General features: G+C 38.0%; 1 protein-coding gene across 1 annotated transcript in view; it reads left to right on the top strand.

Annotated features, from left to right (window-relative positions):
• Positions 1-1,293: 1,293 nt before the first annotated feature.
• Positions 1,294-26,406, top strand: part of cop1 (COP1 E3 ubiquitin ligase) — a 25,648-nt gene continuing 535 nt past the window's right edge. Inside the window, exons 1-20 of the mRNA XM_059345205.1 lie at positions 1,294-1,930; positions 5,171-5,230; positions 6,897-6,994; positions 8,422-8,486; positions 10,043-10,162; positions 13,337-13,405; positions 13,824-13,883; positions 13,972-14,051; positions 14,136-14,199; positions 14,505-14,619; positions 15,619-15,754; positions 17,621-17,764; positions 18,454-18,562; positions 19,375-19,456; positions 19,551-19,667; positions 20,468-20,585; positions 21,073-21,197; positions 21,277-21,437; positions 23,947-23,991; positions 25,970-26,406. The exon at positions 25,970-26,406 is cut by the window's right edge and continues 535 nt beyond it. Of these exons, the coding sequence (XP_059201188.1) occupies positions 1,614-1,930; positions 5,171-5,230; positions 6,897-6,994; positions 8,422-8,486; positions 10,043-10,162; positions 13,337-13,405; positions 13,824-13,883; positions 13,972-14,051; positions 14,136-14,199; positions 14,505-14,619; positions 15,619-15,754; positions 17,621-17,764; positions 18,454-18,562; positions 19,375-19,456; positions 19,551-19,667; positions 20,468-20,585; positions 21,073-21,197; positions 21,277-21,437; positions 23,947-23,991; positions 25,970-25,987 (2,103 nt within the window). The 5' untranslated portion in view covers positions 1,294-1,613 and the 3' untranslated portion in view covers positions 25,988-26,406. The remainder of the gene's footprint in view (positions 1,931-5,170; positions 5,231-6,896; positions 6,995-8,421; positions 8,487-10,042; positions 10,163-13,336; positions 13,406-13,823; positions 13,884-13,971; positions 14,052-14,135; positions 14,200-14,504; positions 14,620-15,618; positions 15,755-17,620; positions 17,765-18,453; positions 18,563-19,374; positions 19,457-19,550; positions 19,668-20,467; positions 20,586-21,072; positions 21,198-21,276; positions 21,438-23,946; positions 23,992-25,969) is intronic.

Raw genomic sequence — 26,406 nt, 5'->3', positions numbered from 1 at the left:
ACCTCACCTACCTTCATTAACCCTTCACTCATTACCGGGACCTCACCTACCTTCATTAACCCTTCACTCATTACCAGGACCTCACCTACCGTCATTAACCCTTCACTCATTACCGGGACCTCACCTACCTTCATTAACCCTTCACTCATTACCGAGACCTCACCTACCTTCATTAACCCTTCACTCATTACCGGGACCTGAACCTACCGTCATTAACCCTTCACTCATTACCGGGACCTCACCTACCTTCATTAACCCTTCACTCATTACCGGGACCTGAACCTACCGTCATTAACCCTTCACTCATTACCGGGACCTCACCTACCTTCATTAACCCTTCACTCATTACCGGGACCTCACCTACCGTCATTAACCCTTCACTCATTACCGGGACCTCACCTACCTTCATTAACCCTTCACTCATTACCGGGACCTCACCTACCTTCATTAACCCTTCACTCATTACCGGGACCTCACCTACCGTCATTAACCCTTCACTCATTACCGGGACCTCACCTACCTTCATTAACCCTTCACTCATTACCGGGACCTGAACCTACCGTCATTAACCCTTCACTCATTACCGGGACCTCACCTACCTTCATTAACCCTTCACTCATTACCGGGACCTGAACCTACCGTCATTAACCCTTCACTCATTACCGGGACCTCACCTACCTGCTGCTTCATTAACCCTTTTTGGTCATTTTGTTTCTTTTTGTGTCATTTTTTTTGGTCATTTTGTATATTTTTTTATAATTTCGTGTCTTTTCTTAGTCATTTTGTGTGTCTTTGTGTCTTTTCTAGTCTTTTTGTTTATTTTTTTTAGTCATTTTGGCCATTTTGTGTCTTCTTTTAGTTTTTTGTGTGTCTTTTTTGGTCATTTTGTGTCTTTTTTTGGTCATTTTGTGTCTTTTTTTAGTGTCAGGTTGTTGCCTGCTCGGGCCCTAAAAACAATAACAAGAATACATAATAATAAAATAATAATACATCAGAAATCAAGCATAATAAATTATTATTATTATTATTATTATTATTATATGATAATTATATGATAATTATATTATATTATTTTTATTGTATTATTTTATTATTATTATTATTATTATTATTATTATTATTATATGATAATTATATTATTATTATTATTAGTATTTTTATTTTATTATTATTATGATTATTATAATAATCCTCGGTGCAGTACCCCTCCTGTCCGCTGGGTGGCGCTAGCTTCCAGCTAGCTGCTCTCTGTGTTCCTGCTGCTAATAGAGGAAAGCGCAGCTCTTCCGGTCCGGAGCTAACAGCAGCTAGCCGGCTAACGTCCCGGTGCAGCACCGCTCCTGCTGGTAGTTTTATCCACAGATCTATAAACCAGGTTTAATCAGCCTCTCCCTGGTTATATCTGCTCTCTTTACATCACACAGCTCATTTATTACACTAACCTGGGACTGAAGCCACTCACACACTGCCAGAGGAGTTTAACCCGCTGGATGTTTTTACCTCTGGAGCTTTCCTCCCAGGATGCTAAGCTAACTAGCCTAGCCTGTTAGCAGCTAGCAGCGGCCGGATGCTCTGAGAGCAGCCGAGTTTCGGGGCTTGTAGTCGGCTTCAGCATGTCCAGCGGCCGGCAGCAGCAGCAGCAGCAGCCGGGCTCCGGAGGGGCCGGCTCCGTGCCCAGCACCAGCTCCAGCAGCACCGGGAGCACCTCCACCAGCAGCGGGGGGGCCAGCGGCTCCTCCGCCCCCCGCAGCCTGGAGCAGCAGGGCGGGCTGGCCGTGGCCAGCCTGGTGCCCTCCTCCCCCCGGGCCGGCCTCTCCTCCCTCAGCAGAGCGGCCGGATCCTCCAGCAGCAGGAAGAAGCCTCTGGGCCAGAGCCCGCTCTACAACGGCCTGCTCAGCTCCTACCAGGACAAGAGCAACGACTTCGTCTGGTCAGTTCCTTCCCTTACTGGGACTCTTGATTTATTATTAACCTCTGGAGGCTCCACAAGCTGCACAACACCACAACACCACAACAACACAACACCACAACACCACTGGTGCTGGACTAGAGGACCAAAATAAGACACACAAGACACAGAATGATTAAAAAAGACACAAAATGACTAAAAAAAGACACAAAATGACTTAAAACAGACAAAAAATGACAAAAAAGACACAAAATGATTAAAAAAAGACACAAAATGACTAAAAAAAGACACAAAATTACTAAAAAAAGACACAAAATGATTTAAAAAAGACACAAAGTTACTAAAAAAAGACACAAAATGACTATAAAAAGACACAAAATGATTTAAAGAAGACACAAAATGACTTAAAACAGACAAAAAATGACAAAAAAGACACAAAATGATTAAAAAAAGACACAAAATGACTAAAAAAAGACACAAAATGACTAAAAAAAGACACAAAATGACTAAAAAAAGACACAGAAGACACAAAATGACTAAAAAAAGACACAAAATGACTAAAAAAAGACACAGAAGACACAAAATGATTTAAAAAAGACACAAAATGACTATAAAAAGACACAAAATGATTTAAAAAAGACACAAAATGATTTAAAAAAGACACAAAATGACTTAAAACAGACAAAAAATGACAAAAAAGACACAAAATGATTTAAAAAAGACACAAAACGACTTAAAACAGACAAAAAATGACAAAAAAGACACAAAATGACTAAAAAAAGACACAGAAGACACAAAATGATTTAATAAAGACACACAATGACTATAAAAAGACACACAATGACTATAAAAAGACACAAAATGACTTAAAACAGACAAAAAATGACAAAAAAGACACAAAATGACTAAAAAAAACCCACAAAATACAAAAGACTATACACTACCGGTCAAAAGTTTTAGAACACCCCAATTTTTCCAGTTTTTTATTGAAATTCAAGCAGTTCAAGTCAAATGAACAGCTTGAAAGGGTCCAAAGGTAAGTGGTGAACTGCCAGAGGTAAATAAAAAAAGGTAAGCTTAACCAAAACTGGAAAATAATGTACATTTCAGAATTATACAAGTAGGCCTTTTTCAGGGAACAAGAAATGGGTTAACAACTTAACGCAGTTCTGCAGCAATAGAGGTTAAATATATATATATATATATATATATATATATATATATATCCTTTATTTAACCAGGTAAAAGTCTCGTTGAGATTTAAAAAGTCTCTTTTCCCAGAGAGACCTAGAAGGCCAAGGAAGCAGCATGAAAAGAGACAAGTTCCAACATTTAAACACAGTTAACATAAACAATAAATACAATTAAATACAAATCTGCATCATCACAACACCAGTGAAGAGCCTCAGTAGAGACTGATATGCAGCATCACACTGACCCAGGGAAATGATTTCTTTCTCCTTTAGAATCAATTTAAATTCACCAGTTGTGATCAACTCAGACAGTTTCAAGCCTTAAAGTTGCTGCTACAGTTCCTCCAGGTGATCACCTCCTCCTCCTCTGTCTGATTAACACACTGCTGTCAGCATGGTTTAACACTAGTGTGCTGCAGGAAGTAGTGTTACTATCAAAATAAAGGCTAGAAAAGATAATTAACATAGAAGAGAGAGACCATCAGAACTCTCGGAGCTCTTTAATACAGAGAAACCTCCAAGAAAGTCCAGGAGGCAGTGAACACTTTCCTTCACATCAACAGGCAGAAACAGGCAGAAACAGTCAGAAAGTGACAGGCAGAAACAGCCTCAGAGTCCACAGCTTCATAGTGTCTCAGTGAGGACGTCTCAGTCTAAACCAGGGGTGTCAAACTCAAATACACAATGGGCCAAAATGTAAAACTTGAATAAAATCGCGGGCCAACATTGAACAAATAAACCTTTTAATATATACCAAACATGTTTTGCTTTAACATTAAATATGGAACCAGCAACGCTTATAAACATACAATATATAACTAAATAGTGCAGACATGCAAAATCAAATTTCAAATAAACACATCAATGTCATTAATTTATTAAATAAAAAATAAATCTTTTCTACTTGCATCCTTCTGATTTAAATATCAAAACAAACTTTTTCAACAGGTTAATTCATTTAAAAATAAAACAACAATAATAAATCTAGTATTAGCTGTAAATGCGCCGTATAATACCAGCGGGTCAGCTTTTATAGTACAATAATAAGATAATAATTTGGTATTGGCTCGCGGGCCAAATAAAATTACACTGCGGGCCAAAATTTGGCCCGCGGGCCAGAGTTTGACACCCCTGGTTTAACTGAAGACTTCAAGTTGCAGGTTTGATGGTCCAGTTGCAGCAACAAGCCGTTGCTGAGACTTCACAATCAGAATCAGAGTCTTCCTGGACCGCTGGTTCACAAGCTCTTTCTGCAGATAAAATAAAAGCCTCTCCAGCAGCTCGGCAACATTTATTCTGAAAGTTATTAACTTGATTCTATTTATTGTGTTGGTGTTGTGCTGCTGCTGGGATCCTTCCCAAGGGATTAATACATAAATAAAAATATATACACACACATCCAGCCTGTTTAGGTAAAGTTTGAATCTGTCATTTTGACATGAGGGTCATTCTCACAAAACCACTGATATAATAATAATAATAATAATAATAATAATAATATATACCCCGGCCGTGATCTTTTCAAAATAAAGGTTTAGTCAGATAAAAAACCATAATATTAAAGATAATGTTGTGCTCTTTCTTGTCCAGTGTGTGATTCACACACATAAAGATATTAATACTGATACTTTTTTTATTCAATTCATTTAATTTCATTTGTAGAGCACCTTAAACACAACCAACAAAAAAATCAAAAGATACATAAATAACAATAAAATCAAAGATAAAATTAAAAAAGACAATTTCATCTAGTAATATATGATATGAGATATATAAACAACTTTCTGCTCACACATGTTGGAAAGTCTGGGAGAAAAATACTTCAAATCAAAGATTTAAATACATTATGAGCTGAAACTCTCGTTACCATCAGGATCCATATTCATCTCAGTTCAGATGGAATAAACATCAACTTTTCTCTTAAACAAAATCCAGATTGTTACTTCTGTCTTGTACTAATGTAAAACATAATGCATTCATTCATTTCTCTCTTTCTTTCTTTCTTTCTTTCTTTCTCTCTTTCTCTCTTTCTTTCTTTCTTTCTTTCTTCCTTTCTTCCTGTTTCCAGTCCGATCTGCTTCGAGATGATTGAAGAGGCTCACATGACGAAGTGTGGACACAGTTTCTGGTGAGTTCAGCTCTAAGTTGTTTCACAGTTAAAGATCTCAAGTTTATTTATTTATAACCTTCAGTTTGTGATAAATGATCTGAGTGATTCTGATTATAACATAACGGATGTGAAGCCCTTCATTTGTGTTTATTTAATGACACATTTTTTCCTGATTTATCTGATTTTAACCACGTCTGAATCCAATGAAAATATGTGAAAATGATGAAAATATTTGCAGATGATGACAGATATTCATATCGGCCAATAAACGGCTCTGGTGGTCATAAGCCCCGCCCCCTCTACCTGCTGGTCTCAGACTAGATCTCATTGTGATGTCATCGTGTGTTTTTCTCCAATCGGACGAAGCTCCTGTCCATCAATCATCAACCTCTGAGTGATCAATTAATGATCCTTTACAATTTGATCCATCACGTGGAATTTTTAATGGATCTGTCTTATTTTTATATTTAATCTCAGACTGCGTATCACTATCACTGACCTGGAACACGCCCAGAGTTTCATTCTGCAGCCGGACATGAATAAACCAAAGAAGAACTCAGTTGGATGAAGCTTCAGTTTTCAATAACAATTATAAAACACACAGAAATACAAGAAGTATTAATTTGAGCAGAACTATCTGACTATCAAACCTTGCTAACATGAATTTTAATTTAGAGTTTAATTTGATCCAAAACTTATTTAAACACAAATCACATTTAAATATGCAAGAATACTGTGAAAACTACCCTCCATAAAAGGTTGAACTCCTTGATGATATATTTACAGGATAATCTCACCTACCATCCACAGAAAGTCTCTTTTTGTCCTTTCAAAATAAAAGTGTCCGTTATCAAAACAGGCTTTTGCATAGTCCTTTTATATATCTCTTTTATTTAGCCCATGTCTGCATGCAGTGATGAATGGATCCATTGATGGTTAATGTTCTAGAGCAGGGGTGTCAAACTCTGGCCTGCGGGCCAAATTTGGCCCGCAGTGTAATTTTATTTGTCCCGCGAGGCAATACCAAATTATTATCTTATTATTGTACTATAAAAGCTGACCCGCCGGTATTATACGGCGCATTTACCGCTAATACTACAAATCCCACAATGCCCTGCTGTTGTTTTGGCGCGTCAATCAGGACAGGACCCAGAAACGCTCCTCTGTGACAGTCGTCATAGCAACCTCAAGCTAGAGCTGTCTCCCAGCTACCCCTTCCCAAAAATGGAGAAAAGAAAGGCAGAATTTATTAACCTGTTGAAAAAGTTTATTTTGATATTTAAATCAGAAGGATGCAAATAGAAAAGAGATAAGATACGATTTTTATTTCATTTTTATTTAATAAATTAATGACATTGATGTGTTTATTTGAAATGTGATTTTGCATGTCTGCACTATTTAGTTATATATTGTATGTTTATAAGCGTTGCTGGTTCCATATTTAATGTTAAAGCAAAACATGTTTGGTATATATTAAAAGGTTTATTTGTTCAATGTTGGCCCGCCATTTTATTCAAGTTTTACATTTTGGCCCATTGTGTATTTGAGTTTGACACCCCTGGTGTAGATAATGGAGCTGGCAGGTTTCTGTCTAACCAACACTGGATCACTTCTCATTTCTATCTTCTATATATTCAGTCCGGTCTGGTTGAGGCTCTGACTGTACCTGTTCCTCCTCCTTTAGTTTCAGGTGTATCCGTCAGAGTCTGGAGGACAGCAACAGATGTCCCAAGTGTAACTACATCGTTGATAACGTGGACCAGCTTTACCCAAACTTCCTGGGTAGGTGATGAGTCACTGGTCATGTTGGTTCACGTCTCATGTATTGCCTCCCTAGGTCTTCACAGTCATGTATCTACGTATTTGTTAAGAACCAGTCTGCATATCGACTGGACTCTACAATATACACTACTGGTCAAAAGTTTTAGAACACTCCAACTTTTCCAGAATTTAATTGAAAATGATGCAGTTTATTGTCTCAGTGTAATCTGAAATTAATGCACATTTGCAACATTTAAAATTCTTTATTGAGCATGATAGTGTTTTGAAAGTAAAAAAAAAGATTCAAAATCACATTTTATGTTGAACTAAAGGACTAAAAAAAGACACAAAATGACTAAAAAAAGACCAAAAAAAGACACAAAATGACCAAAAAAAGACACAAAATGACAAAAAAAAGACATAAAATGACAAAAAAAAGACACTAAAAGACACAAAATGACACAAAATGACAAAAAAAAGACACAAAATGACAATAAAAGACACTAAAAGACACAAAATGACTTACAAAGACATGAAAAGAATTCAAAAATGGACAAAATAGCCCAAGACTCCATAGAGTTAAGTTGTTAACCCATTTCTTGTTCCCTGAAAAAGGCCTACTTGTATAATTCTGAAATGTACATTATTTTCCAGTTTTGGTTAAGCTTACCTTTTTTTATTTACCTCTGGCAGTTCACCACTTACCTTTGGACCCTTTCAAGCTGTTCATTTGACTTGAACTGCTTGAATTTCAATAAAAAACTGGAAAAATTGGGGTGTTCTAAAACTTTTGACCAGTAGTGTATATATAACCTTATCAATAACCTTAGAATGAAGTCGTTGGATTCTTTTGTTTGACGTTCATTAGATTAGATTTATTTGTCATGCACTCATGTACTGACTCAGAAGGTTAAAAACAATAAATAGTCAATAATAAACTACATTCTCATCTCATCACTCAGTTTATTCATGTTGTCAGACACTAAACCAGCGGCTCCCAAACGGGTTTAGCCTTCTGCGTCCCAACCAGGTTGACTGCAACAAGATTTTTAATCTCCTTATTAAAGGAGCATGTTTAATCAGCTCTAATGAGCAGAACACACATATAATAAAATAATCTCCATCACAACAATGAGTCTCACTATGAATTAATGTGAAACACAGTTTCAATATAATGCAACAAAGTTATGAACAAGCTTCCACTTCTAATATCAGAGAGGATGATGAAGGATCAGAGGCAGGAAGAAGATAGATAGATGGATGGATGGATAGATGGATAGATAGATAGATAGATGGATGTATAGATAGATATATAGATAGATAGATAGATGGATAGATGGATGTATAGATAGATGTATAGATAGATAGATAGATGGATAGATGGATGAGTGAGGAAGATGTTTGTGTGTTTGTGTCCTGACCGAGAGTTTCTCTCTGTCCTGTTGCAGTAAACGAGCTGATCCTGAAACAGAAACAAAGGTCTGAGGAGAAGAGACTGAAGCTGGACCATCCTGTAAGTTAACTCTCTGTTCCTCTCTGACTGACTGGTCCTGTCTCTGACTGACTGGTCCTGTCTCTGACTGACTGGTCCTGTCTGACTGACTGGTCCTGTCTCTGACTGACTGGTCCTGTCTCTGACTGACTGGTCCTGTCTCTGACTGACTGGTCCTGTCTGACTGACTGGTCCTGTCTCTGACTGACTGGTCCTGTCTCTGACTGACTGGTCCTGTCTGACTGACTGGTCCTGTCTCTGACTGACTGGTCCTGTCTCTGACTGACTGGTCCTGTCTCTGACTGGTCCTGTCTCTGCCTGACTGACTGGTCCTGTCTCTGACTGACTGGTCCTGTCTCTGACTGACTGGTCCTCTCTCTGACTGACTGGTCCTGTCTCTGACTGGTCCTGTCTCTGACTGGTCCTGTCTCTGACTGACTGGTCCTGTCTCTGACTGACTGGTCCTGTCTGACTGACTGGTCCTGTCTCTGACTGACTGGTCCTGTCTCTGACTGGTCCTGTCTCTGCCTGACTGACTGGTCCTGTCTCTGACTGGTCCTGTCTCTGCCTGACTGACTGGTCCTGTCTCTGACTGGTCCTGTCTCTGCCTGACTGACTGGTCCTGTCTCTGCCTGACTGACTGGTCCTGTCTCTGACTGGTCCTGTCTCTGACTGACTGGTCCTCTCTCTGACTGACTGGTCCTGTCTCTGACTGGTCCTGTCTCTGACTGACTGGTCCTGTCTCTGACTGACTGGTCCTGTCTCTGACTGGTCCTGTCTCTGCCTGACTGACTGGTCCTGTCTCTGCCTGACTGACTGGTCCTGTCTCTGACTGACTGGTCCTGTCTCTGACTGGTCCTGTCTCTGACTGGTCCTGTCTCTGACTGACTGGTCCTGTCTCTGACTGACTGGTCCTGTCTCTGACTGGTCCTGTCTCTGACTGACTGGTCCTGTCTCTGACTGGTCCTGTCTCTGACTGGTCCTGTCTCTGACTGACTGGTCCTGTCTCTGACTGACTGGTCCTGTCTCTGACTGACTGGTCCTGTCTCTGACTGGTCCTGTCTCTGACTGACTGGTCCTGTCTCTGACTGGTCCTGTCTCTGACTGACTGGTCCTGTCTCTGACTGGTCCTGTCTCTGACTGACTGGTCCTGTCTCTGACTGACTGGTCCTGTCTCTGACTGACTGGTCCTGTCTCTGACTGATGGTCCTGTCTCTGACTGACTGGTCCTGTCTCTGACTGACTGGTCCTGTCTCTGACTGGTCCTGTCTCTGACTGACTGGTCCTGTCTCTGACTGGTCCTGTCTCTGACTGACTGGTCCTGTCTCTGACTGACTGGTCCTGTCTCTGACTGACTGGTCCTGTCTCTGACTGACTGGTCCTGTCTCTGACTGGTCCTCTCTCTGACTGACTGGTCCTGTCTCTGACTGACTGGTCCTCTCTCTGACTGACTGGTCCTGTCTCTGACTGATGGTCCTGTCTCTGACTGGTCCTGTCTCTGACTGATGGTCCTGTCTCTGACTGGTCCTGTCTCTGACTGGTCCTGTCTCTGACTCTCTGGTCCTGTCTCTCTGTAGAACGGGTCCAGGTGGCAGGTCTTCCAGGACGTGCTGAGTCCGGACCAGGAGAACCTGGACCTGGCCAACGTCAACCTGATGCTGGAGCTGCTGGTGCAGAAGAAGAAGCAGCTGGAGGCCGTGAGTCCCTTTTTCTCTCTCTTCTTCAGATTCATTCTCTTTCTTTCTCTTTTTGCTTTGTTTCGGATTTATGGATCCATTTTGCAACAAGAAGACCTCGTTTGTAAGATTTGATAACCTCCTGCATTCATTTATCCTTTAGTTATGATTTATTAGTTCAGAGAAAACACAAAACAGAGTTCAGAGAAAACAAAACAGAGTTCAGAGAAAACAAAACAGAGTTCAGAGAAAACAAAACAGAGTTCAGAGAAAACAAAACAGAGTTCAGAGAAAACAAAACAGAGTTCAGAGAAAACAAAACAGAGTTCAGAGAAAACAAAACAGAGTTCAGAGAAAACAAAACAGAGTTCAGAGAAAACAAAACAGAGTTCAGAGAAAACAAAACAGAGTTCAGAGAAAACAAAACAGAGTTCAGAGAAAACAAAACAGAGTTCAGAGAAAACAAAACAAAACAGAGTTCAGAGAAAACACAAAACAGAGTTCAGAGAAAACACAAAACAGAGTTCAGAGAAAACACAAAACAGAGTTCAGAGAAAACACAAAACAGAGTTCAGAGAAAACAAAACAAAACAGAGTTCAGAGAAAACAAAACAGAGTTCAGAGAAAACACAAAACAGAGTTCAGAGAAAACAAAACAGAGTTCAGAGAAAACACAAAACAGAGTTCAGAGAAAACAAAACAGAGTTCAGAGAAAACAAAACAGAGTTCAGAGAAAACAAAACAGAGTTCAGAGAAAACAAAACAGAGTTCAGAGAAAACAAAACAGAGTTCAGAGAAAACAAAACAGAGTTCAGAGAAAACAAAACAGAGTTCAGAGAAAACAAAACAGAGTTCAGAGAAAACAAAACAGAGTTCAGAGAAAACAAAACAGAGTTCAGAGAAAACAAAACAGAGTTCAGAGAAAACAAAACAAAACAGAGTTCAGAGAAAACACAAAACAGAGTTCAGAGAAAACACAAAACAGAGTTCAGAGAAAACACAAAACAGAGTTCAGAGAAAACAAAACAAAACAGAGTTCAGAGAAAACAAAACAGAGTTCAGAGAAAACACAAAACAGAGTTCAGAGAAAACAAAACAGAGTTCAGAGAAAACACAAAACAGAGTTCAGAGAAAACAAAACAGAGTTCAGAGAAAACAAAACAGAGTTCAGAGAAAACAAAACAGAGTTCAGAGAAAACAAAACAGAGTTCAGAGAAAACAAAACAGAGTTCAGAGAAAACAAAACAGAGTTCAGAGAAAACAAAACAGAGTTCAGAGAAAACAAAACAGAGTTCAGAGAAAACAAAACAGAGTTCAGAGAAAACAAAACAGAGTTCAGAGAAAACAAAACAGAGTTCAGAGAAAACAAAACAAAACAGAGTTCAGAGAAAACACAAAACAGAGTTCAGAGAAAACACAAAACAGAGTTCAGAGAAAACACAAAACAGAGTTCAGAGAAAACACAAAACAGAGTTCAGAGAAAACACAAAACAGAGTTCAGAGAAAACAAAACAGAGTTCAGAGAAAACACAAAACAGAGTTCAGAGAAAACAAAACAGAGTTCAGAGAAAACACAAAACAGAGTTCAGAGAAAACAAAACAGAGTTCAGAGAAAACAAAACAGAGTTCAGAGAAAACAAAACAGAGTTCAGAGAAAACAAAACAGAGTTCAGAGAAAACAAAACAGAGTTCAGAGAAAACAAAACAGAGTTCAGAGAAAACAAAACAGAGTTCAGAGAAAACAAAACAGAGTTCAGAGAAAACAAAACAGAGTTCAGAGAAAACAAAACAGAGTTCAGAGAAAACACAAAACAGAGTTCAGAGAAAACAAAACAGAGTTCAGAGAAAACAAAACAGAGTAGAAAGTGTTGATTAGATCTGCAGGAGAGACGCATTTTAAAATGGAAATATCACAGACGATCAGGTAAATTTAATCGTGGTGGCCAAAATCGTGATCATGATTAAAATGTGATTAATTGTGCAGCTCTACTATCGTGTTAATATGGACCAGAATGTGTGAGGAAAGTTTCCAGCAGCTTGTTGAGTCTATCTGCCTGAACAATGAGTCAGAATGGTCCCAGTAACCCAGTAACCAGCAAGGTGAACCCTGAAACAATGAGAGCATCTGTAGGAGGAGAAGCTGTTAAAGAATGAAGAGTTGTTATATGAACCATGTTGTTCTGCAGCAGACAGTTCATGTGTTGACTCTGAGTGATTGACACCAGTATGACCAGTATGACAGCATTTACTCACTGAGTCGTCTGGAACATCCTGTTTTTATTCTGGACCTCCATGTGATATAAAAACAAGCAGGAGAAAATAGAGAAGTAGGAGCCACAACCATCCTGTTGACTCTAAAACATCTCATGACCAGAGTTTCCTCTATGAAGAGTTCACACTGATTGCTTTTGACTTTAATACCAGATAAACAAGGAACAGAGGGAGCTTCAACACATTCTCCCTCTCGCACTAAACAAGGTTATTATAGTTAACATTATAGTTAATAAAAATAAAAACCAGAGTTCATCTCTTTTCTTAGCTGCAGTCAACCTGCTAATAGAGTAGAGGACCGGTTCAGAGGTGAGCTGTCAGTTAGAAGAAGAATTTTAGGAGAACATGGTATGTTTACCTCCAATAGGCCTGATGAAGTGGAAGATACCAATTTCCAAAAGAACGCCACATCAGAATACTCCCAGTACACATCAGAATACTCCCAGTACACATCAGAATACTCCCAGTACACATCAGAATACTCCCAGTACACATCAGAATACTCCCAGTACACATCAGAATACTCCCAGTACACATGTGAGAATGATCCTACACACCCAGAGACATATGTCAGTGATTCACAACCGCTGTTCCTGTTAGAAATCATCAGGTGTGTCGTGGAAGATTATCCAGTTTCACCTGATTGGTTCTCTAAGTGAGCGGCGTGAAGTGAGAGGCAGAACATTAAATGTTCTCCCAACAGAGAGCAGGGTATCAGCAGCTGGAACAGTGTTGCCAACTTGGTGACTTTGTTGATATATTTAGCAACTTTTCAGACCCTCCAGTGACTATTTTTCAAAAAAGCGACTTGCGACAAATCTAGCGCCTTTTTCTGGTGTGATGGGAGACTTTAGGAGAGTCCTTCCATGTGTCCATGATGTGACTTGTAGTTCTGGTAGATGATGAGATGTTTCTCTCCACCAGGAATCCCAAGCAGCTCAGAGACAGATCCTCATGGAGTTCCTGAAGGAAGCCAGGAGAAACAAGAGAGAGGTGATGCTGTTTTCACTTTAACCTTCTAGTTTTAACATGAGAAATGTTTTCTTCCCCTCCACCATCACTCCTATGAACCAGCCATGTTTAACATGTTTAATTCCTCACTGTCCATTTTTAAAAGTCATCTTAAAACCTATTTTTATTCCTTGGCTTTTAACCACGCATGAGACTCTGCTCTTGTTTTTAGTGTTTTATGGTTTGCTTTTATTTATTGTTTTTTTAAATTGTCTTTTAAAAAGCAATGAATCTATTTATTTTAGTGTTTATTTCCTGTTTTATTTATTTCATTGTCTCTTGTTCTGTTTGTTTATGTACAGCACGTTGTTGCGGCTGTTGTTGTTTTAAAGTGCTTTACAAATAAAGTTGAGTTGAGTTGAGAACATGTGAAATAACAGAATGTGTGTGTGTTTAACAGCAACTGGAGCAGCTGCAGAAAGAGCTGAACTTCCTAGAAGACGACATAAAGCGTGTTGAGGTACAGTAACATGCAGCACACATGGTTATAAACACTGTTATAGTTCATAATGGCAACAACTAAAGCCACTAATGATGTAATGTTTCAGGAGATGAGTGGGCTGTACTGTCCCATGATGGAGGCTGAGTGTACGGTGCCCAACGTGGAGGCTCCTTCTCCTGCTCCCAGGTACGTTTAACACCTGACCACAGCTAGAATATAGAATATATAATATAATGTGCCCCTCATGTCTATATGTTTGTTTGTTTGTAGCTGCAGCAGTATTATTGAGCCTCCAGACTATAGCCAGCCTCCAGGATTTGGTGGAACAACACAGGTAAGTTAGATAAACTCACATCCTGTTTTCTATTTGCATTTTCTTTAATGCAACGTTTCAAAATTTAGCTTCAAAATTCAATTAGATTAGAACTCAGCTACTGACTGAAGAGAAAACCTGAACACATACAAAGTCAAAATCAGCTTTTTTACTGAATCAATTTTTGAGAATTTCCAAAATGTAAGTCTCCTATTTGTGCCACCCCACATCTACATTTGTTAGTTTTCTATATTCTCAGTAGTTCTTTTAGCAGAATAAATGTAATTGAGCATCGTCTTGTTGTTGTTGTTGTTGTTCTTCTTCAGGGTAAAAGACAAACGTGGTACAACAGCACGCTGGCGTCCAGGAGGAAGAGGCTCACGGCTCACTTTGAGGACCTGGAGCAGTGCTACTTCTCCAACAAGATGTCACGCATTACAGGTACTAGTCTGATCCCTCATTCAGGTACTAGTCTGATCCCTCATCACAGGTACTAGCCTGATCCCTCATTCAGGTACTAGTCTGATCCCTCATTCAGGTACTAGTCTGATCCCTCATTCAGGTACTAGTCTGATCCCTCATCACAGGTACTAGCCTGATCCCTCATTCAGGTACTAGTCTGATCCCTCATTCAGGTACTAGTCTGATCCCTCATTCAGGTACTAGTCTGATCCCTCATTACAGGTACTAGTCTGATCCCTCATTACAGGTACTAGTCTGATCCCTCATTCAGGTACTAGTCTGATCCCTCATTACAGGTACTAGTCTGATCCCTCATTACAGGTACTAGTCTGATCCCTCATTCAGGTACTAGTCTGATCCCTCATTACAGTTACTAGTCTGATCCCTCATTCAGGTACTAGTCTGATCCCTCATTCAGGTACAAGTCTGATCCCTCATTACAGGTACTAGTCTGATCCCTCATTACAGGTACTAGTCTGATCCCTCATTACAGTGCTGGAGGCCTCACAGTGCTGGAGGCCTCACAGTGCTGGAGGCCTCACAGTGCTGGAGGCCTCACAGTGCAGGAGGCCTCACAGTGCAGGAGGCCTCACAGTGCAGGAGGCCTCACAGTGCAGGAGGCCTCACAGTGCAGCTCTGCAGCCAGACTCTCTTGGTTTGATTGAAACATCTGTTGGCAGATTGTAGATTGTGTATAAACTGGACAACACTCACATGAAGGAAGGATGTGACCAGTTCAGAACTAAATGTTGACTTCACCACAGAGTGTTTGTGATAAAAGTCTCTCTGGTGCAGAACCGGAACAGAAAACACCACATGCTCTTTGTTTTTGGTTCTTATATTACTGCAGTAAGAATCTATTGCTGTTAAAATGTGACACAAAGCTCTTTCTGTGCCTCCTGTGGTTAAATATATATATTTCATGTCCCATTGTCCATGTGACCAGTTCTTCTAGTAACAGTTTGTTATTGTTTACAGATGAAGGCAGGAACCTGAACCAGCTGGATGATTTCATGGAGTGTCTGTCTAAGTTTACCCGCTACAACTCAGTACGTCCGCTGGCCACGCTGTCCTACGCCAGCGACCTCTACAACGGCTCCAGCATCGTCTCCAGGTACGCACCAACACTATGGGGACTCTGGGTACACACCAACACTACCAGGACTCTGGTTACACACCAACACTATGAGGACTCTGGTTACACACCAACACTATGAGGACTCTGGTTACACACCAACACTATGAGGACTCTGGTTACACACCAACACTATGAGGACTCTGGTTACACACCAACACTACCAGGACTCTGGTTACACACCAACACTACCAGGACTCTGGGTACACACCAACACAACCAGGACTCTGGTTACACAGCAACACTACCAGGACTCTGGGTACACACCAACACTACCAGGACTCTGGTTACACACCAACACTACCAGGACTCTGGGTACACACCAACACTACCAGGACTCTGGTTACACACCAACACTACCAGGACTCTGGTTACACAGCAACACTACCAGGACTCTGGTTACACAGCAACACTACCAGGACTCTGGGTACACACCAACACTACCAGGACTCTGGTTACACACCAACACTACCAGGACTCTGGGTACACACCAACACTACCAGGACTCTGGTTACACACCAACACTACCAGGACTCTGGTTACACAGCAACACTACCAGGACTCTGGTTATTAGCATCGTCTCCAGGTACACACCAACACAACCAGGACTCTGGTTATTAGCATCGTCTCCAGGTACACACCAACACTACCAGGACTCTGGTTGCACACCAACACAACAGCAGCATTTTATTTTGAAAGCAATAATTTTGTGTCGTTTTATTAATAATTGTGGGTCTTTATTTATAATCTTGTGTCTTTTTTAATCATTTTGTGTCTTTTTTAAATAATTTTGTGTCTTTTTGTCTCATTTTGTGTCTTTTTTTATTTAAAAAAACTAAATTACTTAAAAAAGACACGGAATTACCAAAAAATACTTAATTATTTTTTAAAAAAGACAACATTATTAAAAAAGACACAAAATTACCAAAAAAAGTAATTAAAGGGACCTTCCACACACAACACGGTAAAGTGCCATTCATATAAAACTCACATTAAACTTTCATATCAAGGTGGGGGCCACAAAATATCATCACGAAGGCCACAATTGGCCCGCGGGCCGCCAGTTTGAGACCCCTGCTGTAGATAATCACATGTTCAATGTAAAAATAATGAGTAGCCTGTCTGAAATGAAGACTGTTCCTCCTAAAAGTGCTTTTATTTTGAAGGCGATTTACGTTTTTGCACGCATGAATACGCACCTGCACAGCAGCACTGAGTTACCTTGTTACCTTGTTACCTTGTTACCTTGTTACCTTGTTACCTTGTGAAAAACACTCATTGCTTTTAATAAATGTCTGGTTTGCTGCATAACATATACGCTCTATATTGATTTTGTGGTTTTAATGCATGTTGTGTTTAAAATAAATGGAAAAGTGAGATAATGATTGGAGTTCTTACTACTTCTTATTGATATATTAAAATTACTCCACATAAACTGTCAAAATGAAAGCACCCGTATCACACTGGACGGCACCTTTTCAAAATAAAAGCATCACAACATTGTAAAACACCTAGAAAATCTACAAACATGAAAAACAAGCTAAAAGGAAAAGTGATCTAGTGATTGGAGTATTTACTACTTTGTCCTGCTATATTTGATTTACTCCACATTAACAGTCTGATCATTACATGTATTCTTATCAGCAGCAGCTCAAAACCAGATAATTACTGTATTTTATAAAGCGATATATTTCATATTGAGTAGAATTTAGTTGAGAGTTTTGGTCCGGCCCCTGGCTTAGTTTATTTATTTTAATGTTTGCTGCAGAATAGTTTTGTTTCATGATGTTTTTTAGTTATTGACGTTATTCTCCCTGTGTGTGTGTGTGTGTGTGTGTGTTTCAGTATTGAGTTCGACCGTGACTGCGACTACTTCGCCATCGCCGGCGTGACCAAGAAGATCAAAGTGTTTGAGTACGGCACGGTGATCCAGGACGCCGTGGACATCCACTACCCCGTCAACGAGATGACCTGCAACTCAAAGATCAGGTAGGAGCATTAATAAATAAAAATAAATAATAATAAAGGTGTCGCATCTGGCGCCCAGAGCCATTTTATTCCTGTCATTACGGTAAATGCATGTCATGACTTTACAAAATAAAAGATATATATATATATATATATATATATATATATATATATATATACAGTACTATGCAAAGCCTGTTTTAAGATTTTTTAAAACTTTTTTTTTTAATCCCACAATGGGGAAATTCAACCTCTGCATTAAACCCATCCTTTTTTACACACAATGAACAAACCATGCAAGGAGCATGATAACAGATGCTTTTATTTTGAAAGGATGAAAAGAGACTGGATCCTGTTGATCATTAAACTAACTCCGTGAGATTAAACTGTAAAGAAAACGTGAAGGAGTTGAGTATTTTATGTTTTAGGAGGTTAGTTTTCACACTAATCTGCATATTTAAATATGTTTAAATACATTTTGGATATAAATGAAACTTAAAGGTAATTGATGCTAGAAAGGTTTGATGGTTCAGTGATGCTGATACTCAGCCAGAGATAAAATACACAGAATGATTAAAACTTCCATGTGATTGAATTCTTAAGGAGCATTAATGGATCATTGTTTAATTCTTCCATCTCTAACCAGGAGTGTGACAGATTGTGACAGTGATGTAAACATTGTTGTTGTTGTTGTTGTTGTTGTGTTGCAGCTGTATCAGCTGGAGCAGCTACCACAAGAACCTCCTGGCCAGCAGCGACTACGAGGGAACCGTCATCCTGTGGGACGGATTCACCGGACAGAGGTCTAAAGTCTACCAGGTCACTATCATATATATTCATATATTATGTTATATTACTATTATATTATATTATATTATATTACTATTATATTACTGTTATATACAGGATGATGCACATCTGACTTAGTTAACACTACAGCTGCATCTCAATCAACTAGAATATGATAGAAAAGTTCATTTATGTCAATAATTCAATTCAAAAAGGTGAAATAAGACATTCTATAGATCCATTACACACAGAATGAAACATTTCATCTCTTCATTTATTTATTTTATTCTAATTATAATGATTATGGCTTACATTTAATGAAGACATAAAATTCACCGTCTCAAAAAAATGTGTAATACAAAAGAGCAAATTTAGAAAGTGTGTTTAATATGTAAATGTTTCCTGTGAACAGTTTGTCGTCTATATGACTCAATACTTGGTTGACTTTTAATCATATTTTAATTTATTGAGATGATCCTGTAGATATAAGGAAGACACAAATTGAACAAAAAAGACACAAAACGACCAAAAAAGACACGAAATGACCACGAAAAGACACAAATTGACCACAAAATGACAAAAAAGACACAAATTGACCAAAAAAAAGACACAAAATGACAAAACAAACCTGTAATATTCCTGAAGACATTTTCTCTCTTTTCTGTTATTGATCCATCTTTCTGACTGTATATACTTGGTTGGGCTGGTTGAACTAGTGTAAATGGAGGTTTCCCTGATGTTGTGCTGTATTATGTTATATTATATTATATCTGCTGTATGGAGGTTCTCCTGTATGTCCAGTAATGTTCTAACTAACTGGAACGTCTCTGTTTTGTGTCCAGGAACATGAGAAAAGGTGTTGGAGCGTTGACTTCAACCTGATGGACCCGAAGCTGTTAGCGTCTGGTTCTGATGATGCTAAAGGTACCTGAAGGCACCACCTGCTGCACATCTACACACAGAGAACTTAATATATTAATAATATAATATATTAATATTGACTGTCTGTGTGTTCCAGTGAAGTTATGGTCCACCAACCTGGATAACTCTGTGGCGAGCATCGAGGCCAAGGCCAACGTCTGCTGTGTTAAATTCAGCCCCACCTCCAGATATCACCTGGCCTTCGGCTGCGCAGGTAACACCTGAGGGCACTCTGTCTGGGTTTATTGGTCATTTTAGGTCTTTTTTTTGTGGTAATTTTGTGTCTACTTGTGGTCATTTTGTGTCTTTTTTGGTCAATTTGTGTGTTTTTTTGTCGTCATTTTACGTCTTTTTGTGGTCAATTTGTGTCTTTTTTGTGTTTCTTAGTAAAGAGAACAGTAAGACCCAGTTAAAATGTATCAATAAATGTATACATAAATAAGTCATAAATAATCCATGATTAATGTGTGATTAACTAAATGAAAGTTGAAAGAGCTGATAAATATAATTATTATAATGAAATAGGACATAAATGTATCTGATGAATTAATTTCTAAATGTTCCTTTCCTTTATTCTTCCTTATATCTATTTTTACTGTAAAATAATCAACTTTTCATGTGATAAAAACAGAAACCCTTGTTCAGCTTTGTGAGGGGCATTTAGTGGCGTCTTCTCTTGTTGTTGTTGTTGTTGTTTTCAACACAAACCACTGAGTCACACTAGAGCAGCTGGAGACAAACGCTGCTTCTCCTCCATTTAGTCAGTTTTTACTAAAACAACTGCTAAAGAATCTAGTTGTAGTTGTTAATAGATTGACAGTCTGTCTGAAACTCAGTGAGACTAGAAACTCTAGATGTCTTTAGACGGGGCCAGGTGGGACTCCAGAGTTTACACCAGTCTGTTCAGAGTCTTTTAAAGTCTTCTGATGTATAGGGAGTATTAGATGACTCCTCCGTTCTCCTCCTCCTCTAACTCCTCCTTATTCCTCCTCCTCCTCCTTGTTCCTCCTCCAGACCACTGTGTCCACTACTACGACCTGCGTAACACTAAGCAGCCCATCATGGTGTTTAAAGGCCACAGGAAGGCCGTTTCCTACGCCAAGTTCGTCAACGGAGAGGAGATCGTCTCAGCGTGAGTCAATAACATGTTTACATTTCACCTCTGGACACATTTAACTTCTGTTTGCAAATAATTCACATGTACAGCTGCAAGAAAAAGTATGAGAGCCCTTTGAAATGAGAGTTTTCTGCAGAAAGGCGCCACATTAACCTCTGAAACGACTCATATCTCCCCCTAGTGGTGAGGAGGAGGAGGACACGTTGCCTCAGTTATTAGATTCTATCAGCTGATGGACACTGGGACAAGGACAGAAGTCTGATTAGACGCCAAAATGGATTTTTAAGGATAGCTGGATGAATCTGTGCATGTAAATCCACCTGCTGACACATTTGTGGCTCGTTTTGTTGTTTTCAGATTTACAGGCTGATAATTGATTACCAGATTATTAAAAATCAGTTTTCCCTCCACTACTTGACTCCTGATATCAGAGTCTTTGAGTGTCTATAAAAGAGCTCCATAAACTAAATGTCTAATGATATATCTGCCCTGTGATGTTCAGCTCTACAGACAGTCAGCTGAAGCTGTGGAACGTCAACAAGCCTCACTGTCTGCGCTCCTTCAAAGGTCACATCAACGAGAAGAACTTTGTGGGTCTGGCCTCCAACGGAGATTATGTTGCCTGTGGTGAGTATTACCACTATTAAACAATAAAAGCCTGTAGTGACTATGGTAAATAAACCCTGTTGTTTCTCTCCTCCACCAGGCAGTGAAAACAACTCCCTGTACCTGTACTATAAAGGCCTGTCTAAGACTCTGTTAACCTTCAAGTTTGACACGGTGAAGAGCGTTCTGGACAAAGACAAGAAGGAGGACGACACCAACGAGTTCGTTAGTGCTGTCTGCTGGAGGGCTCTACCTGATGGGGTCAGTTATTATTACTCTATTATTAAATATTAATAATAACTCTAGAGCTCTGCCTGATGGGGTCAGTTATTATTACTCTATTACTCTATTATTATTAATAATAACTCTAGAGCTCTACCTGATGGGGTCAGTATTAAATATATATTATTAATAATAATAATAATAATAACTCTAGAGCTCTACCTGATGGGGTCAGTTATTATTACTCTATTATTAATAATAACTCTAGAGCTCTACCTGATGGGGTCAGTTATTATTACTCTATTACTCTATTATTAATAATAACTCTAGAGCTCTACCTGATGGGGTCAGTTATTATTACTCTATTATTAATAATAACTCTAGAGCTCTACCTGATGGGGTCAGTTATTATTACTCTATTATTAATAATAACTCTAGAGCTCTACCTGATGGGGTCAGTTATTATTACTCTATTATTAATAATAACTCTAGAGCTCTACCTGATGGGGTCAGTTATTATTACTCTATTATTAATAATAACTCTAGAGCTCTACCTGATGGGGTCAGTTATTATTACTCTATTACTCTATTATTAATAATAACTCTAGAGCTCTACCTGATGGGGTCAGTTATTATTACTCTATTATTAATAATAACTCTAGAGCTCTACCTGATGGGGTCAGTTATTATTACTCTATTATTAATAATAACTCTAGAGCTCTACCTGATGGGGTCAGTTATTATTACTCTATTATTAATAATAACTCTAGAGCTCTGCCTGATGGGGTCAGTTATTATTACTTTATTATTAATAATAACTCTAGAGCTCTACCTGATGGGGTCAGTTATTATTACTCTATTACTCTATTATTAATAATAACTCTAGAGCTCTACCTGATGGGGTCAGTTATTATTACTCTATTACTCTATTATTAATAATAACTCTAGAGCTCTACCTGATGGGGTCAGTTATTATTACTCTATTATTAATAATAACTCTAGAGCTCTACCTGATGGGGTCAGTTATTATTACTCTATTATTAATAATAACTCTAGAGCTCTACCTGATGGGGTCAGATATTATTACTCTATTATTAATAATAACTCTAGAGCTCTACCTGATGGGGTCAGTTATTATTACTCTATTATTAATAATAACTCTAGAGCTCTACCTGATGGGGTCAGTTATTATTACTCTATTATTAATAATAACTCTAGAGCTCTACCTGATGGGGTCAGTTATTATTACTCTATTATTAATAATAACTCTAGAGCTCTACCTGATGGGGTCAGTTATTATTACTCTATTATTAATAATAATTCTAGAGCTCTACCTGATGGGGTCAGTTATTATTACTCTATTATTAATAACTCTAGAGCTCTACCTGATGGGGTCAGTTATTATTACTCTATTATTAATAACTCTAGAGCTCTACCTGATGGGGTCAGTTATTATTACTCTATTATTAATAATAACTCTAGAGCTCTACCTGATGGGGTCAGTTATTATTACTCTATTACTCTATTATTAATAATAACTCTAGAGCTCTACCTGATGGGGTCAGTTATTATTACTCTATTATTAATAACTCTAGAGCTCTACCTGATGGGGTCAGTTATTATTACTCTATTATTAATAATAACTCTAGAGCTCTACCTGATGGGGTCAGTTATCTACTATCTATTATTAAATATTAATAATAACTCCAGAGCTCTGTCTGATGGGGTCAGTTATTATTACTCTATTACTCTATTATTAATAATAACTCTAGAGCTCTGCCTGACGGGGTGAGTTATTCCAGCACATTATTAAATAAATAATAATAATAACTCAGAGGTGTGGGAGGTGAGCTATAAAAGAAAAGAGACTCTAGTTTCTTAGATGTGAACTGAGATTTACAGGCAGACAACTGTAAATGACCAGACAATACTTTAGATGATAAAGTCATAAATGTGGTGATTATTCTGGCTAAAATCATCAGTATTTCCTTATTGCTAAATCTGATTGTAAAGTGTTTTTTTATTAAATCATCCACTGTTTGTTTGCATAATAAACGGAACCTTGCAGAGTAAAATAATCTGCTTCCTCGACAGAAAAAACTATTTTTCTGAAGGGTTTTCTCATTAATTTGTGTGGCTGGGTTCATAAATTTAAATCTCAGAGAATATCCAACGTTGTTGTTAGTAAATTCACAGCTTTAATCTTTGAAATGTTTCCTGTATTTCTCTGAATATTGCAGCTCCATTATTCCTGTTTTTAAACCTACAGCGACCTTTATTTACCTTCTTAAATCAGATGAAAACACACAATGTTTCTGCTTTCACTCATTTTCTAAACCTGATTTTGACTTTGAACAGAAGTGATTTATTTCTCCTGTGATGTTAAATGTTCACGTTGTGCTGTTAGAAACCTTCTAAAAAGACTTTAAAGCTCCTGAACTTGTTCTTCTCATATTGAATATAAATATTAAAGTCTTTGTGTCCAAACAGCTGAAACAAACAGTAAAAGATGAATAAAATCCATAACTTTGAGCGTTTTGTTTTCCAGGAGTCAAATGTTCTGATCGCTGCCAACAGTCAAGGAACCATCAAGGTTTGTCTTTATAAACTTCTCCTCACATATTAATGATCACATCTAATAACTTCATGTTTTCATTGATCCTTTATTTATTTCTGGAGGAATCATTGAGGTGATGTCGAGAGCAAAGAGAAAACACTTGAAAACATTAAAACTGTTCCAGTGAAAGTCAGAGTTATTGGTTATTATAGTTTATAACTTCATGTTTTAAAGGTTCTTCTCAAATCCAAATGTTATTTATCTTTTTAACATTTGTTAGTGGTCCAGATACTCAGTCTGGATTTTACAGCATTAATAAAAACAACCTAACTCCATCAAATCAAAGACATTTAATGACTAGATAAAACAAGGGATCACTGTAAAAAATGTCTGTAGATTTTAGGGTGAAAAACTGCTAAACCATGACAGTAAAAGACCTAAAATTATCAATTTACCAACATTTAAAAAAATAAATAAAAATTACTCCACTGTAAAATACTCTGCCACCATGTTTGTTACAAAATATACTGTAATATATATACAAGCATCACTGTAATTATAACATTTATTTTTTGTAAAAAAAACAAACAAACTTGAACATCATGAATAAAGATGAAAGTGGCAAAAGACAAAAAACTCAAATCAGATATTCTTTGAGATCAAAAGCGGTAAATTTATGAGTAAAAAAAAAAATATATTTTCTGAGATTTTAGATGCAAATTTAAGTGAAAGCAACTGATATTCTGAGATAAAGTTCTAATGTGTAATCCATCACTGTAATATTTGCATTTATCTTTTGTAAAAATCCTTTTTCTCTCTGTTAAATGTACTAAACACCATATCTCTACCAGAAATATACTGTAATATTTAATGGTAAAATATTTAATTTATGCAGCATTTATAAAGTATTTTCTTGTCAATTATATGGCAGAACAGCGTTTCTTTTGCTGGAAAAACTTTTTATTTATATGGTAAAAAATGGAATAAAATGTCAATCTTAAACATGAAATCAACAGTGCTAATATCATTTTACCGTAATATTAGAAAAAGTTGCACCGTATTTATTACGGTAAAGTTCTGCTGGTTTTTACCATTAAAAAAACATGATTTTTTACAGTGTATATTTGGGTTGTCACCATACTAAAATGTTCAACTCGATACCGATACTCAGGAAAATATCCGATACTCGATACCACCAGGAAAAAAAACAAAGACCCCAAAATTTAACAGAAATATTTTTATTAACAAGAAAAATGCAACAGGTTAAATATTTATAATAAAAACAGTTGTGCAAAAAGAAACAGCAACTATGATAACAAGCTTCAGATACTCGATAATTTTGAAAATTAGTATCGTATCCAGATACAAGGTTTTAGTATGGATACTTTTTGAGTATGGGTACTTTTAGAGTATGGATACTTTTTGAGTATGGGTACTTTTTGAGTATGGGTACTTTTTGAGTATGGGTACTTTTTGAGTATGGATACTTTTTGAGTATGGGTACTTTTTGAGTATGGATACTTTTTGAGTATGGGTACTTTTTGAGTATGGATACTTTTTGAGTATGGGTACTTTTTGAGTATGGATGCTTTTTGAGTATGGATGCTTTTTGAGTATGGGTACTTTTTGAGTATAGGTACTTTTTGAGTATGGATACTTTTAGAGTATGGGTACTTTTTGAGTATGGGTACTTTTTGAGTATGGATACTTTTTGAGTATGGGTACTTTTTGAGTATGGATACTTTTTGAGTATGGATACTTTTTGAGTATGGATACTTCTTGAGTATGGGTACTTTTTGAGTATGGGTACTTTTTGAGTATGGGTACTTTTTGAGAATGGGTACTTTTTGAGTATGGGTACTTTTCGAGTATGGGTACTTTTTGAGTATGGGTACTTTTCGAGTATGGGTACTTTTAGAGTATGGGTACTTTTCAGCCCTAGTAGAGACAGAGAGCTCCTGGTAATAATATAATAATAATAATAATATAACAGCTGTGTGTTTTGTGTCCTCAGGTTCTGGAGCTGGTCTGAAGGGTCTTCAGAGGGACAGAACCACCATCAGCTCTTATTTTGGTGGAGGATTGACTTCCTGCTGCTGCTGAGATGAACTGAACGTCTTATTAACGGAGCTGCAGCAGAGAAACGTCTTTATTCTCAGCAGCAGAAGAAGAAGAAGAAGCAGCAGGAGCTTCTGATCTTTGGGCACAAACAGACAAAGAGACTTTAGGAGCTTCTAGTTTCTCCAGTAAAGACGTCTGGCTGCAGTAGAAACCGTTCTGCTTTAGGTCAAATCAACTCTCGTACCTTTTAATTGAGCTTCTCCTCCTGAGCTTCATCAGCCAAACGCCACCACGATGAGGCAGATTTCCTTTTTAAAGGCCAAAGCACAAGATGAAACGACTCGATGATGTCTTCACAGGAAGCTTTTAACCCCCCCCCCTCCCCTCATT

This window comes from Centropristis striata, chromosome 11 (genome assembly GCF_030273125.1).
Source record: "Centropristis striata isolate RG_2023a ecotype Rhode Island chromosome 11, C.striata_1.0, whole genome shotgun sequence".
Taxonomy (NCBI): Eukaryota; Metazoa; Chordata; class Actinopteri; order Perciformes; family Serranidae; genus Centropristis; species Centropristis striata.
Note: the sequence above shows the minus strand (reverse complement) of the source record. Positions and strands in the feature narration are given on the sequence as shown.